Raw genomic sequence first — 16,724 nt, 5'->3', positions numbered from 1 at the left:
CACACAAACCCAGCACAACCGCCAACAAACAAGAACCAACCGTAGGACACGACCTGTCTCTAAAAGGCACACTTTGTTTAAACAAGCCCCCAAAAATATGTTACGTCCACCAAGGACACAACATATCGGAGGGCACTAAAGGCAAACTTTGTTTTGACAAGCCCCCAAAAATATGTTACGTCCACCAAGGACACAACATATCGGAGGGCACTAAAGGCAAACTTTGTTTTGACAAGCCCCCAAAAATATGTTACGCCCACCAAGGACACAACATATTTGAGGACACGAGACAAAAATGAGGGTTCAAAAAAAGATATTTTATTAATAAATTCTCTCCGTTTTAGTTGTTCTTGGTTCGGCTTCTTCAGATGTTCTGCGAAGAGAAAAATAGTTAACGGCCCTCAAATCCCGTGCCCCAAAAAAATAAAAAAGAAACCCAAAGTAACAACAGAAAGTTGGACCTGGCAAGCCGATCAAACAGAATAAAACGGTACAGCAGGGGGCCAACCCTATACAGGGCCGTCGAAGCCCCTACTGGTACCGGACTAAAGGCAAAAGATAACCTAAGCGAAAGAAAAATCGAAAACAGGACTACCGGTCCCGCCAGGCCAAAAACCTCAAGAAAAAAGTAAGAAAAAGGTAACAAAAATACCACATGGCAGGCTGGAACGTCCGCTGCAGGCCGCAGCGACAAGACAAGTGCGCACCGCGCACGATGGAGCAAATGAAGCAGGTGGGAAGTGGCGTCCAAACGAGGTTGGAAAGGAACGCGCAAGGAACGCGCTAACGTGCTGAAGGCCAGCCTATTTATAGGCGGACGACAGCACCACAAATTAACATAATTAACTTGCTAAAAGAATCCCAAAATATATTAACAAAAGATCCTTCAACTAAAGTTTATAAGAAACAAAGAAAAGAAATGGACAAAAATCATAATTTGCCCGAAGCACATAACAAACTGCTTGCACAGAAATAATCAATCCTGTGCATGCAGGGCAGCAAAATTCAATACCTGTGATTCAGATCCACAAGCCTTTAAGCACTCCTAAGTAAAAAATATATATATTTTTAATTATGTATGTGCTGTGAGCATTTCTGAGTCTAGAACCAGCTTTTTTTTTTTAGCTATTCCTGGTTGATTGAGTAAGCCTCAATAACAGTCTCCAATTTCTTAAAGTCTAAAGATAGACTCTGTGAATAACACGCTGGGGATGTTTCGAGCGGGTCTTCAGCACCAGAAAGATAGTCAATAGAGAAGGAATTCCCTCCCAGAAGGCTTGGGATCAAACTACAGAGGCAGCTGCTGGGCATAAAACCCAGTCAGACTTCAAACCTCCGCTACACATGCAAGACAGGGTTCCTGAAAGCCCTTCAACTCAGGCATAAAGGCGGTTGTGAGTTATAGTCCTGCCAGCTAAAAACTGTTTCTTTGATTTTACTAAAACGTGCATCATAGCGTCAGATGGTCAACTTTCCTTAAACACACTGCAAAGAGCGTAGGCTGTTGGATGTTAAACGTTTTGGTTGTTCTGAACTGATCTCACAGTCAGTTTTATTATTTGCTAAATTGCATCAACATTTCGTAGCCACACTTGGATGTATTCTTTTATTTGTCAGAACCGACCAAAGCCACGGTGGCTTGGTGGCTCCCAAAACAAAGCTTGAATTTTTACATATACTGTAGATCTTAAATTTGATCTAAGAATGGTTTTAGAATAGATGAATAGAAATACTTAAAATTGAAAATAAAGGCTTTTTTTTTGTCTTAGGCTGTTAAATAACATGCTGCTGTCTTTTAACAGGGTTCCTACAGCATAAGGCGAATTAAATTCAAGACTTTTTAATGCCACTTGAAATAAAAATTTAAGACCAAATTCACAAGAAAAACCTGCTTGCGACAACTTAACCCAAAGGTTTATTTTAACATAAACCACTGCACTAATGTTTCAAATTTTGAAAAGCTTCCCATACAGGAAGAAAGCTAAAAACACACAAATGACAGATATATTTTAAGAATTATTTAACTGAATTCACAAACTTTGTTTTAGCAGGGAACAAAACAAATCAGTTTTAAAGCCCCAACATAACCAGTGCTAAGTCTTTTTTGCAGCTATTTTTCTTTGTATGGTTTTCTTAGTATGTTTGATTTGGTGATAAGTGGAGGCGTTGCAGAGACAAGGGTGGAACTAAACTGAGAAATACCGGCTGTTTCTCTGTAACTCCATTTTGACGCTTTGTGTTTCGTGCTTCGCATGCGACTCCACTGCCTTAATTCCCATCGTTCTGAGCTTGAATGACTTCTTGCACTAAATCCACTGAGCCTCATGTATGTTCCCTGGTTTTAGCCGTGGAGAAAACTCTTGGCTGGAGACTATTTTGGTTACATTTACACTTGCTCATATTTTCCAGACAAAAAGTTAATGGCGCATCTCCCAAATGTCGCGGCCGCAACAACGCTTTATTGGTTCCGCTATCTGGACGGAACCAATAATGGCGAGCCGTTTTTTATTTTATTTTTATTTAAAAAAAATTGTAATTTTAATTAAAAATTTTAACGTCAATTTTAACGTTTTATTTAGATTACAAAAATAAATCATAATAAAAATAATCCTTTTTATGATGTTTTAAAAATTAAGACCTACGAAAGACTGATTTAAGACATTTTAATACCAATTAAGGCCTTAGTTTTATTTTAAAGAATTCAATGACTTTTGAAGGATCCGCGGGAAACCTGTTTAATCATATTGCTGTTATTTTATCATATCCATTACTGATAAAATGTCCACAGCTGTTCATTATTTACTCTCTGGATAAAGAGCAGTTATATTGTAAAATAACTGTACAGTACCGTACTTGTTTATTTTCCTAACTCTGTTACTCTTCTTAGGTCCACATTGTGTGACCATTTCTGCCTATAAACTTCTGCTGCTTTAACACCACAATTTCCCCACTGTGGGACAATGAAGGGATTTTCTATTCCACTTTCCAGTTCACCAGATCATCCAGTCAAATTAATTCAAAGTTTTCTATCTAAGGAAAACCAGTTGATTGCGTCGACTCATTGACTCTTCAGCAATCCCTCACACTAAGCATGCTTGTAGCGACAGTGGACAAGAAAAACTCCCTTTAAACAGTAATAGACTTACATTTCTGCAAATAATAACCCACTATCTGTGACTCTTAAGATCAGTCGATTAAACTAGTCTTCTAATGCCAGATTACAACAAAACTGAATTGACATATAGAACAGAATACCGAAATCCAAGCGTTACCCAAATATTTTTCTAGCATATTTTTCTATTGAACTTAAAACCTGCATCCTCGTGCATCGTTACCTCTCTTAGTTCAACCATTTTGTTGGGGTTTAAACATCAACCCAGTAAGAACAATGGCACAGTCTGTAGAACCTTCACCTAGAAGGACATGGGTTCAGGTTTCAGCAATAGATCTGGAAGCAGGAGGTGCATATTCTCTCTGAGCATGCATGGGTTCTCCCTGGATACACTTCGCTCTTTGATATGTTTCTGATTGTGGAAGGCCGTTTGTCCTGCGGGTCCCTGCGTTGCCCGGTCATGGACAGGTGATCTTTGAAGGAGGTATTCCACCTTTTGCCAAAAGACAGATGGAAAAGGCCCCACCTTGCACTCACCTCCATGGTGAAAAAAAAAGTTAAAACTAACTGAAAAACAATTCCTTGGACATCACCGACAAAACCTAACAAATGCATGGTATGGGTTTTAAATGTTAACCTTTCACAGCTGCTTTACTCCTCTGTGTGCAGACAACAGATTGCTGAATGTAGACAAAAGGTGGGATTTGATTGCTTACCACAATGACCAGCATGCCGGCCGAATTAGCTGACATATGCCTGAACGGTACAGGGCGCCAGCATTACAATTCTACCGGGATCAAACGGCACACTCTCTTTAATGAAAACAATGAGCCAATGCATTAGATTATATGGCTGTCATGGCTGCCTATCACTCAAGCAAAAGCACTAATCCCACATGAACAACTGGAGCCAACAGCTGCACGCTTCCTCCTGCATGCAGACGAGCCCATCGCTGGAGCGTGAGGCATTCCCAGGCACTTAACCACAGACACGGATAAAGAAAGAAAAGCATCTATTTACCTAGACTGATAGACGTACTGGGATATCTTATCGCTCCTTTCTATATCACAGTCACCTCAAAGTTTCCAAAAACAGATTATTTTATCAACAGTATAACAAATGTCGTCATGCAAATGCTATTCTTTTTGATAAAAAGGGAGAGAAGATAAGAAGTTAGACTAAACAGTTTTTTTTGTATTCTGGACCACAACATATTTCCATATTTTACTTAAAGCATTGAAGATTTATTTCAGATTTAAATGTTTTTTTATGTTAGGTTCATATTTATACTGATGTAAAGACAGGGTGACAGAAACGTGTTGAATAAAAATAAATAAAAGAAAGAAAGAAAACATAAAAGTTTTTCTGGGTACCCTGGCCTCATCTCACAATCTGATGCTCCAAGTTTAGACCAAAGCCCACCTCTGACCTAAGGAAGGCTTAGCTAAGTCCCAGCTTGGTATGAAAATGTAATAAATCAATTAATTCATGAGTTCATGTCCAGTTGACCTTGCGGCCAAAACAAATTTTTGTTTTTCATTATAAAATATAAAATGTTTTACTTATTCTTCTCAAAATGAATTCATAGAATATTCCGTAAAAGTTCAAAAAAACATCCACTGGACTTGCTTTCCAACTTGCAAAACGTCTTCAAATCTTGGAAAGAAAGTCCAGTGGGTATTTTTTTTTACTTTTACGGAACGACTATGACCTGGATGACTGAGAACCTTCATCAGCACAATTCATGAAGTAACAGATAATCTGAAAAAAACCTCCATCGAAATATTTGATTCTTTTTGTAGCTGAATAAATCTCACATTTCAATCATGTCTTTGTTTTCTGTTTTTCATTTATTCAATAAAGCACATAAAAAAACGCATTTTATATGTTTATATGAAACAGTATTACTTTTACAAAAACACAGAACGACCTCAACAGAGAAAATTGAACATTATTTAAATAATTAAGACAGAGCTAAACCTGGTGGACACCTAAAGAGGAGGACTTTTCAATTTCAATTGTTTATTTCTATAGCACCAATTTACAACACATGTCATCTCAAGGTACTTTACAGTTCAACAGATCATCCAGTTAAATTGATTCAAAGTTTTCTATCTAAGGAAAACCAGTTTATTGCATCGACTCAGCAATCCCTCACACTAAGCATGCTTGTAGCGACAGTGGAGAGGAAAAACTCCCTTTTAACAGGAAGAAACCTCCAGCAGAACCAGGCTCAGTGTGAGCGGCCATCTGCTGAGGCCGACTGGGGCTCAAGGAGACAGAAGCAACAGTAAAAGGCGGCCCCGTCCAGGAAACACACAGCCCGGCAGATAAACTCAACAAGCTTTTAGCTTGATACCTTTGGTTTGACAGGTGATATTCCTTTCTTATTCAAACTGCAACCTGTTTCTGATCTACAATATATTCACACAGCAGAATTTATCCTTCTAGTAAATAGGACACAATTATCATAACAATCCAACCGACCAGCTTTGCCCAGCAAAAGGCAGGGGAGGGGTTTAGTTACTTCAGTAACAGTAACTTTCAGCATGGCTTTATTCCAGAGACAGATGCCTATAAAACCAATAAATATTTTTGATTTAATCAATTTTTAGCGGTGATAACAATTTTAAGATGTTCAAGGCATGATTTCATGTCACCAGTAACCAAAAAGTTTTTCCTCACTGTTTTCAGTAACCCTCAGATGTATTTCTCCACCTGTAGATCTGAAGCTTGAATAAAATGACTTCAGTCACAATCAGAAAGCTGTTAATCTGTCACAGAGTCTAATTTTTAATCTCAAGGTAAAAAAAAAAAACCTCCAGATCAATAAACCTTCCCATTTTCCAAGTCGATGTCTTAACCTCAGTTTATTTCGAGTGTGACAAAAAGAAAAATAAGAGAATAACAGAAAGTAATCATCAGACTGAACTTATTTATGTCAAACATCCATCATGACAGTTGTGTTTATTTTATGATGATTCAGCCATGCATTTGGAATCTCAATGCAGCCCATGGCAAAAACAAAAAACAGTTTTACCCACAGGAAGGGTTTGTCTATAGTAGTGATGCCAGAGAGTACAGACAAAAAAAAGCAAGCAGCGCCCAATCAATCTGTTGTTTTTGAAGCTCGACGCAGCTGAAGAATGGCATCCGTCCCAGAGTCATCCCACACTCTGATTGGCTATCAGGCCAAATGAAACTGCTCCAAGAAATTCCACGACAGAGTTTCAACAAACCCCGGGAGAAAAGCGGAGCACTCTGTCAACTGAGAAATTGGTTTAATGTCACGATTCACCAAACTGAGCTCTAATAGGGGGTTTTCAGTGACGTCACTGGCCAGCTCCCGGTCCGCCATCTTGGGTGGCATATTATCGTATATTAAATATATCATGTCGCGAATAGATAAGTACGCCAACACGCTAGAGCCACCAGATCATGGAATATATCTGAGGAAATGTTCCGTGATCGACCATATGGACCCCTATGCCCTCCACGGTGCCTTGTTTAGCACTAATCTAGATGATTGGCCAAATGTAGAGCACGGTAACATAGTTCATTACCCGGTGTTCAGTGAAAACCCTCTGCACACTCTGGAGGAAATGAGAGCGTACAAGGGTCTAGAGGCTCACAACCAGTTCACATCTGGTTGGGTACGAGATGTCGAAGTGATGTACATGAAGGAAATCGCCATCATACGTGGACGGGTGAGTTTTAATAAGATGGTAAAAATGTAAACAATCCGACGCAGGGCTCGCTATGCTAGGTGGCTAACGGCCGGCGGTGCGCGAACAGTTCCAAAGCTACAAGTCCTTGGAGTCTCATGTGCAGTTTACGAATGGATGGGTTCAGGAGCTGCAGCTCATAAAGCCAGCAAACAGTGCTAACCGTTAGTGCTAACAACCACTCAGGCATGTAATGTACTTTTAACTAGCTGCTATGTGTTTCAAAGGTTTGGTTAGTAACGTTAACTGCCAAACCTCCCTAAACCCTCTGGGTTTCTCACATATTTGAGCCTTTTCCCGCTGGTTGAAATCAAGTTAAGGTGAAATTAATCAAATTAAAACACGGCAGAGAGAGGGAGTCCAGTACGCGGTGGTCATAGGCAGTAGTCTGAGTAGCGGCGGCGGAGACGGTCAACATTGCGGCCACGGAAAGTAATACGTCATGACGCCCAAGCCCTATTATTAATATATTCTTACATGTTTTAAATGCTTGACAGTTAATTACCTGTGACAAAGTGAGCACTGCAGACTCTGGCGTGTTCCAGCTTAACACCGTCCAAATCGGACCTGGATATCCGTGTCAGCCATAGGTGACGGCGTTGTTCAGATAGCTGTTTTGTTTTTTCACATTGATTCACGATTACGGCTGGTATGCGATAGAGCGTTGATCTCCACCTCCACGGGCCGTGCAACCAACAATTACACACGATTTCACCATTTTTCACTGTCAATACTGCCTAAGGCTGCCACCCAATATGGCGGACGCGCTAAGTAGTCACATGAGCGCGACGTCACATGAAAACCCCCTATTAGACTGGATCAAATCAGTGCTGTGCAATTTAACAGGACTTAACAGAAAGAGAAAATATCAGGTGAATGAAATATCAAATGTTTAAAGAGTTTAGAGATGGACATATTCATGTCAGCAAATTCTGATTTTTCTTTTCCAGTAAATTTGTCTAACAAAAAAGGACAAAGGGATGCTCAGTGGCATGGAGTTTGCATGTTCTCCCTGAGCATGTGTGGGTTCTATCCGGGTACTCTGGCTTCCTCCCACAGTCCTAAAACCTGACTGGCTTCTATAAATTCTCTTAGGTGTGCGAGAATGGTTGTTTGTCTCTGTTGCCCTGCGATGGACTAGGGTGTCCAGGGTGCACATAGATAGGTGGAGATGTAACCTGACTCCGCCAGATGGATTTGCTCCGCATATCCATCTGGAAACCTTCCGTAGAAGTAATTTTGGGAAGGGGCGAAAATACTGGTTAGCTGATTGGCCTATGTTGGTGATAGACGGGCCAAATAAACCAATCAGATCAACGAAGCATATGACGTACTAACAGAGCGACGACGAAAACACAACCACAAGCCAGGCTACTCTTGCCGAAACCAGTTGGGAGAAGAGCAAAAATATCTTTTCCTCTGAGAAAAGCCTCCAGAGCAGTGTTTTGCTCTTCTTTCAGTGAAGAAATACTCTGTAATTCCGATAAAACTTGCTCGATAGCCACGCTAACGCTAGTTTCATCGGCTGAAGCCGCCATGTTCTTTAGACTGAACTGTCGCGCTTCTTGTTGCGTCACACCTCAACCCGCCTCAAAGCCAACGCTGATTGGACGTTCGTTTGGTGAACGGCTCCAAATTTTCTTTGAAGGAGAGTCTCCAGACTGATCTGCGAGTGAAACCTTGAAAGCTCGCGAGATCAGGATGGTCTCACGAGGCTAGTGGAGATGGGCACCAGAGCCCCCTGCTTGAGATAAGCGTGAATGAAAATAGATGAATGGATAGGATCTTGCATTATCAAAACAGCTACAACAAAACGGTAAATTTGCTGTACTCTATTAAGCCTTCCTGTTATTTGCTGAAAGTCTTGCTCTCTCTTGCTATCATGCGGAATAAGCTACTGATATCTCAACATGTCCAAGAAAATCTGCAATTTAAGTATCACAATGCAATTTTATTCTAAACAGCTTCGTACACATCAATGCTAGTACAGTGTTTGGTTAAAAAAAAATGGTAATGATGCTGAAAACATCTAACTCGAAGTTCTCCTCACTAAATAACAGCGAAACACACGCAGACGACCTGGTTTCTAAGCATAAACCAGACTTCTGTCTACATATGTTGGTGTATAGAGTTTATTAGTAAACAAAAGAAAAGGTGATTTATTCTTTATTAAATAGGCCCAGTTTTGTTAACTGATGCTACTCATAAATAGCCTCGTGAGACCACCCTGATCTCGCGATCCTTCAAGATTTCACTCGCAGATCAGTCTGGAGACTCTCCGTTAAAGAAAATTTGGAGCCGTTCACCAAACGTACGTTCAATCAGCGTTGGCTTTGAGGCGGGTAGAGGTGTGACGCAACGAGAAGCGCGACAGTTCAGTCTAAAGAACATGGCGGCTTCAGCCGATCAAACTAGCGTTAGCGTGGCTATCGAGCAAGTTTTATCGGAATTACAGAGTATTTCTTCACTGAAAGAAGAGCAAAACACTGCTCTGGAGGCTTTTCTCAGAGGAAAAGATGTTTTTGCTCTTCTCCCGACTGGTTTCGGCAAGAGTTTGATCTATCAATTGGCTCCTCTTCGTCGTTGCTCTGTTAGTACGTCATATGCTTCGTTGATATGATTGGTTTATTTGGCCCGTCTATCACCAACATAGGCCAATCAGCTAACCAGTATTTTCGCCCCTTCCCAAAATTACTTCAACCAAAGGTTTCCAGATGGATATGCTGAGCAAATCCATCTGGCGGAGTCAGGTTAACTCATAAAATACCTAGAAAGAAAATCTAAGCTGTTTCCAACCCAAAGTTGCAAAGTATTTGTAGAAACGTTTCTTTCCATGTGCTTCTTGCTATTTTATTGTCTGGTTTGTGATTACAGTAAGTGGGGTTTACAGCTTAAAAAAACTGCCTGCCTGTGTTCCTACTTTATACACAACCAAAGGTACTTTATCGATCTCCTGCCTTTAAATGCACTAAAGGATGAAGTCTTGTTTAGCTAAAAATATTTCATTATATTACGGTCTAAAAAGCCTATCCTCCTTCCTGCTACATTCCTGTTTCTGCCACTGCAGAGATTTACTGCACGACGTCACCGTGAAGCTCACTTACCCATTATTACAGGGGAACATGACCATCATGCTGATGAACACTGGCCTCTGAAATCAATAGGGGTGTGTGTGTGTGTTTATGTATGTGTGATGCATCTACCAAGCTAAATGTTTGGGTTTCTTCTCACACACGGGATGGGTTCATTTCCATACAGGAGAAAACGCTTTTAGCCTCAAATTGTGTTTGACTAAGTGCCCTTCAGGGTTCGTTAGAGAGTAGGTCAGTTCAGACGGGGCCTGATTTAAAAGTTATTTGGAGGAGCGGGGTCTCTGTGAGTGGCCTCCCACCTAATCCAGAAACAGACAGCTTACTCTGTCTCCGCAGGAGGTCGAGGGGAGATGAGGATTTAATAGGGGTAACCCAATTAAGACGAGGCTGATGAGGTAAAAACAGGGGTTTAGGCGAAAAAAAGGGATCAGGTCATGACTGAGAGAGTGCTTTCCTCTCGTGAGACGACACCAAGAGAAAGATGTTTGCACCTGATTGGACAGAGTTAAGATAGTGTGTGTAATACTTTTTTAGTGAGATATAATCCCTAAATGGGACAACTGTACGGTCTGTAGCTGACCGTGCCCAAAAAGCTTTTGAAGAAGGAGCTGGAAACATCATCACTTCAACTTGTTCTGGTTTGTGCGCATGCGGAGCTTTAGGAAATTTGGGGCCCTAGGCAAAGACACACAGGGGTCCCTCTAAATTGAAGCATAAAACAGACCCGTTATAAAGATAGAGAAATGTTAATAGAATAGACATCCATTATCTGTTCTAGGTTGTGTCCCTCTCTTCTTGTCCCTTTTCTTCTTGTTTTCCTCTCTATGTTTTGTACTCAGCTGACTTTTCATGCTGTCTCTAAAGGAATGAAAGATTTTTTCCAAGCACTAAGCTCACTTAGCTGATTGCTCCCTCCTGTGTTTCCAAAAAGGCCAAAGTAAATAACCCAGTCCTTCTTTTCACTGTAGACAAGCCATGATCTGCTTATCTGTTCTCCATTTTTCATTTGGATGAAATAATAGCTGCATGAATCATGACAGCAGACAAGATAGAGGAGAGCAGGAGGCGGGGTTACCAATCTACTTGCTCTGGAGAGCAGAGTTCGCTGCTTTTAGATGTTGTCTCCAAAGTCTTCGGTAGCAGAAAAAAGTCTTTAGATTTTGCTCTAGGCGCTTTTTTTTTTAATCCAAGTGCTAGAGGGGTCTGAAAAGTGGCTAAATATAGCGACTAAAGCGCTAAGTTGGCAACACTGCTCTTCGCATGGTTTGTTTTCAAATGGTTTGCTGCTGTCTGTTTGGACCTTTCTGAACATGTGCAGCAAATGGACTGATCCAATATGGTGGACACTGAAGGAGGGGGCTGAGACACACTTAATATTATTAGCGTTCTGATGGCATTTTAGCAAAAGGATTTTTATCAAAAACATAATTAATGTGCACAAATAAGGAATAGTTGTATTACCTATACATGTAGAAAGAGTTTTATGGGGCCCCCAGGAACTTGGGGCCCTAGGAAACTGCCTAGTATTGCCTAATGGTAAATCCCCCCCTGTGTGGATGAACAGTGTTACCAGTAACCCCCCTTTGTTTGTTTTTTTCAGACAATATCACCTGGAGCAACTTTTCCTCGTAGACCAAAATGAAAAATCACTTATGGCTGTCATTTAAATGGAAAAGTTTACATTAATGTTGATTAAGCAATATATTGACATTAAAACTACTTTGATGTTAGTAATTTTTTAACAGATCAGTATCTTTCTGATAAGGGAAAGCAGGTTGATATGAGGCAAAATTTGGATCGGAAATATAAAATAAGACAAAATGAGTGCAGTCTGAGCTCTAATGACCTTTATAGTACAGTTGTGCATTAGTTACTTAACTTATATTCTGTAACATGACTGCAAATATTCATCAACCAATATTGGAGTCGGAATGGTTAGTTGACAAATGATTTCTGTTTAAAATAAACTGAGGGAATACCTTGCATTCCTTGAGTGTATCGCAGACAAAGCAACATATCTACATGTACGGCCTTGAGCTGCATGGAGGTGGGCAGATAATATGTCTCCATTTAAAGTATTTGTGGGTTAATAGAGCGTAGAATGATCTTTAGAACGATCCCATATGGAAACTCTGAGCTGCAGACTTAACTAAATGAGTTTGAGTAAAAATAAATAGCCTGAATGGCAAAAGGAAATGAGGGTCGAGTTTAAGAAGCCAAAAAACAAAGATAGACTCTGACTGGTTCCCAAGAACGTGGAGGAGTAGAAACATGGATATGAAGTCACAGTGTCACTGTAGCAGGTACTAGCTGGGCTTTTTCCATAAAAACTGATGGTTTATTACACGCTACAGTTAAAAAACAACATTAAAAAGTAATACCCTTTGACCTGAGCTTATTTTAAAGCTAAAAACTCTTTTTTTTTTTTTTTTTTTTTATCTATTCTCAGAAGTTTTCCTCTAACTTTTTTTTTTTAACAAGAACCAGCCTAATACAGATTATGCTAAGTAACACTAAGTGGACTAATTAGGCAGTTTATTTTGTTAGCCTCCAAAATTTATTCTATTGAAAATAACAATTAAGATTGTTTAGCTGTGACTCCATCCTGAAGAGAAATATCAGCTGCGCTGCTTTATTTGTAGATGTTGGAGATCGGCCTGTTTTTCAGTGTAGTCCTGTTTCTCTGACTGTGACTGGCTGGATGTGCTCTATTCATCGCCTTCAAGTCAATGCAATCAGCTGGTTTTCCTTAGATAGAAAACTTTGAAGCAATTTGAATGGATGATCTGGTGAACTGGAAAGTGCCTTGAGAAGACCTGAGTTATGAATTGGCGCTATAAAAATAAACTGAATTGAATTCAATTGAATTTGGTGCTCTGCACCGCACAGAAAAAGGGCTCCACAGCGCTAACTGCAAGAGTGGTGGTGCAGAGGTAGCCCATTTTCCCTCATAGTTTTAGTTGACAATCTTTTGTTTCTTAAAAAATTTATTCTTGAAAGTAAAAGATCGATATTATATCAGGCAGCCAAAAATCACAATATATATTGCTAAAATGATTTTTTCCCACACCTCTAGCGCACATGGTGCACTGCATGCTCTTATTCACCTGGCTACTTGGTTAGCTGATTCTCCTCTGCAGCGAGAGAACAGTGGCGAAGCTTTGTGAACCATATCACAGACTTCACACAGGAGTGAGGAAAATAAAACTTTAGAGTGCTAAAGGGGCCGAACCAGTCTGAGTGACAACAGAATAGGATGAGTGAATATAATGAGAAAGATTTAAACAAGGAGGCTACTCAGACCTGCCCCAGGATACCCTATTTTTGCTACAAAGGTACGATGCTCCATTCAAAATAACTTCCATCTAAAACTGTCTTACCTCAGATAACATTACACCTCTAAACAAAACACCTGTGTAGTTACAGCGGCAGAATATGTTGCTTTTCTCTTCTTCTATGCATGTGCAGAACCTTAACCTGTCGCCAGAGGTGGCAAACATTTGCCAAATTCTGGAATGCTATGTTCGTTTAAGATTTATTTCCACAATTTATGAATAATTTATGAATATCCTTTAACTTCAGTGGTGCTCCATGATATAATCACCATCATGAACTTGCATCCTATGATTTAATATTACAGTAATACACTGTAAAACTGCATTATGTACATTGTGTTGTAATATATCAAATAAGCTCAATTCAGTTTATTTCTATAGCACCAATTCACAACAAGTCATCTCAAGGCACTTTCCTGTTCACCAGATCATCCAGTCAGATTGATTCAAAGTTTTCTATCTAAGGAATAATTGACTCTTCAGCAATCCCTCACACTAACCATGCTTGTAGCGACAGTAGAGAGGAAAAACTCCCTTTGAACAGGAAGAAACCTCCAGCAGAACCAGGCTCAGTGTGAGCGGCCATCTGCTGAGGCCCACTGGGGTTCAAGGAGACAGAAGCAGACATAGAAAAAGCGTATCCAAATGTAATATTTACAAGAGCTAATCAGCAATAAATTTTAGTGTTTCATGTTGACAGCGAGTCATACTGGAGGCTAAATGCAGGGTCGTTTGGTGAGATCCCAACTTTTTAAGCTAGAATTGAAATATTACTGGAAATTGTTATAATTTCCAACAAGAAACCATAAAATAACTAATGTCAAAGTACAAAGAGAAAACCATCTGAATGTGAAGATTATTCAGAGCCAAACTCTTATAAGTGCTTAGAAAAACTTTCTGTATATTTATATGCATGGCAGCCATGTTTGATATTTAGGTTTGCGCTGTTTGGAGAACCTGGACATTACCAACCAGTCTCTTCTTTAATTTTCGAACTAAGAACTCTGAAAATTGGACTCCTGGCTATAGAGAAAGGTTCCCATTGGCCCGGTTCTTGAGCATTTTAATGAGGAAACCGCTGGACTTCTAAGGCTACATTCACACTGCAGGCCTTAATGCTCAATTCTTATTTTTTTGTAAAATCTGATTATTTTGCGTGGTCCTTCATATTTCCAAATATCTGTGACCTGTATGTGATCTCCTGTTTAAACTGCAACCATACAACTCGAATGTCCCATATTCGCAGCACGCAATGACATCACAAGTAGGGAGTGTGCTCAGTGTTTACGGATGTATAAATGGACGGTAGTGCTGGACTGCATCTCGTGATCTTTAATTTCTTTTCCAACCAGAGTCAGTATATTAACAAAGCAGATATTTCAAGAAAATGGAAATGAAAGACTGCTCTCCGCGTTATCAGCCACCATGGTTGTTTTTTTCCCCGCTTTCTGCATGGCGAGACACAGAAGTGACCTTTGTAAAGTATAAATGATGTACAAATGATCAGAAACAAAACAAATTAGATTTGGATCACTTCAGGGTCCAGTGTAAACGTAATGTAACTAGAACTGGAAAACGGTTTAGTTTAAACTGGTTTTGACTTCAGAGGCAATTGGGGGGGTTGGGGGGGAAATGTCATCAACAAACCTCACTGTCCCCTGGAAGTGATCTCTATTGTACTTTCTGATGTATCAAAGCTTGGTGAGCTTAAAAAGCGTTTTCTTTTGGCAGAGTTTTTATTTACATCACAGTTCTGCAAATATTTGAAAACACTGGAACCAACATTTCTTTACTTTGACCCAAACAAACTTAACAGCTTACCTGAAACCATGCTGTATTGTTTTGTAAAATATGTCCCTACTTTAGTTATATACAGGTTTTAAATGCAGGATGTTTAAGTTGCAGCCTTAACTAAGAGTTTTAGCAAAAAAAAATAACTAAATACATAAAAATTCTGCTTAATTTAGCAGAAAGGCTAGACTTTGGTTGGTTCCTAGGACACAGAGAAACAAACGTGCAAAGAAACTAACATGATCCTGACTGTAAAACAAGGTTTTCCCACCAAACTGATGTCTTACCGAGTTAAAAAAAAAAAAAAAAGAAACTGTGCATGACTGCTGAGCTCATTGTGAGACCGAGACTGCCCTGCGGTCTACATCATGAACAGTGGTTCTTTAGATGTCCAAAGCAGGCGTATTAAAGCTTTAATAACTTCTCCAGACTCTGGTGCAGAAGGTCACAAGCTTTTAGAAACACCCATCACATGCCAGAGACTATTTAAACTCGCTTTTATCGCTTAGGGCCACAATTTGGACGGTGAATGAGCATCATCAATTACGTAGTAATTAATTACACCTTACAGGCTTTCCATTTAACTCCACACTATATATATATATATATATATATATCTTAAATAAGAACAAATTAGAGCATTGCGTGTCTGTATATAAATGGGAAAATATGCGGACTTGCTTTTTTACATGCATGGAAAAAACGCGCTGTTATCGAGCGCTGAAGTTTCCATATGAATACTTAAAATATACATGTCGAGTATCCAAAAAAAAAGGTCAAACTTTCATTAAAATGCGCTTCTGGTGTCTTATTAAACTTTTTTCTTTTTTCCCCCCCATATAAATAAAGGAGCATAAACTCACCGCTGTGGTTCAACAAGCAAACAAGCAGAAACAGAAACGCTCCTCGATAGAAAGCCATGTCTTCTCTCTCCTCTCCTATCCAGCCCAACACTAACTAAATACTAGTGGGAGGCAGCGTGGAAGTGAAGTTCGCCAGCAGCCCGGAGGAGACAAGAGGAGGAGGAGGGGAGGAAAGGGGAGGGGACGCAATTAAGGCTCTCAGTCTGCCGGGGTCCTCCTCCTAGTTGCTTAGCAGAAAGCAGCTCATCTGTTTTGGTTTTTTTCTGGTGATTTTTCTTTGCTCTAAATTTAAACAGGGAACATTTCTTGTAAAGAGGAAGTCCTCAGGTTGTGATTAACTATGGCTGCCTTATCAATCCACACCTTAGTGGTCCTGCTGGCTGGCTGGAGCTCAACCCATCGTTTGGAGGTGGGGAGTCCATTTAGATTTTAATTCTACGGATGCAGAAAATAAAAAAGAAAGGCTTGGTATCTTTAACCAACAGGCAGTTAGTTTGGCGCCCCTTAGCTGCTAAAAACCTGTCCAAATATATCCTTTTTTTTTTTTTTCTACCACTGTAACCTGGATTAAAATAGATATGAAGTAAAAGCGAGGAAAACCTGAATCAGTTTTGTGAGTACCGGGAATTTTAGAGATTTCTGATTTTCAGGAGGAGCAGCAGGTGTTTCATTCTATGTAGACCAGGTCTTTACCCTATAGGTCAGAGGTCACGGATTAGCGGACCAGAGTCCAGATCACTGTGCAGCTACATTATAGTTTTTTTATTTATTGACTGTGCAATATGCTGAATTTGCAATATTTCTCC

The 16,724-nt window shown here is 39.9% G+C and overlaps 1 protein-coding gene across 2 annotated transcripts in view; it reads right to left on the bottom strand.

The window, feature by feature from the left end:
- mcama (melanoma cell adhesion molecule a) overlaps positions 1–16,067 on the bottom strand; it is a 126,027-nt gene extending 109,960 nt beyond the window's left edge. For both annotated transcript variants that reach the window (XM_038290370.1, XM_038290371.1), the window contains exon 1: positions 15,919–16,067. In XM_038290370.1, the coding sequence (XP_038146298.1) occupies positions 15,919–15,976 (58 nt within the window). In that variant the 5' untranslated portion in view covers positions 15,977–16,067. The remainder of the gene's footprint in view (positions 1–15,918) is intronic.
- Between the last annotated feature and the right edge of the window lie 657 nt (positions 16,068–16,724).

This window comes from Cyprinodon tularosa, unplaced genomic scaffold, assembly GCF_016077235.1.
Source record: "Cyprinodon tularosa strain WSP-4 unplaced genomic scaffold, ASM1607723v1 ctg28, whole genome shotgun sequence".
NCBI classification, from domain to species: domain Eukaryota; kingdom Metazoa; phylum Chordata; class Actinopteri; order Cyprinodontiformes; family Cyprinodontidae; genus Cyprinodon; species Cyprinodon tularosa.
The sequence above is the reverse complement of the archived record's forward strand: the minus strand, read 5'-3'. Positions and strand labels throughout refer to the sequence as shown.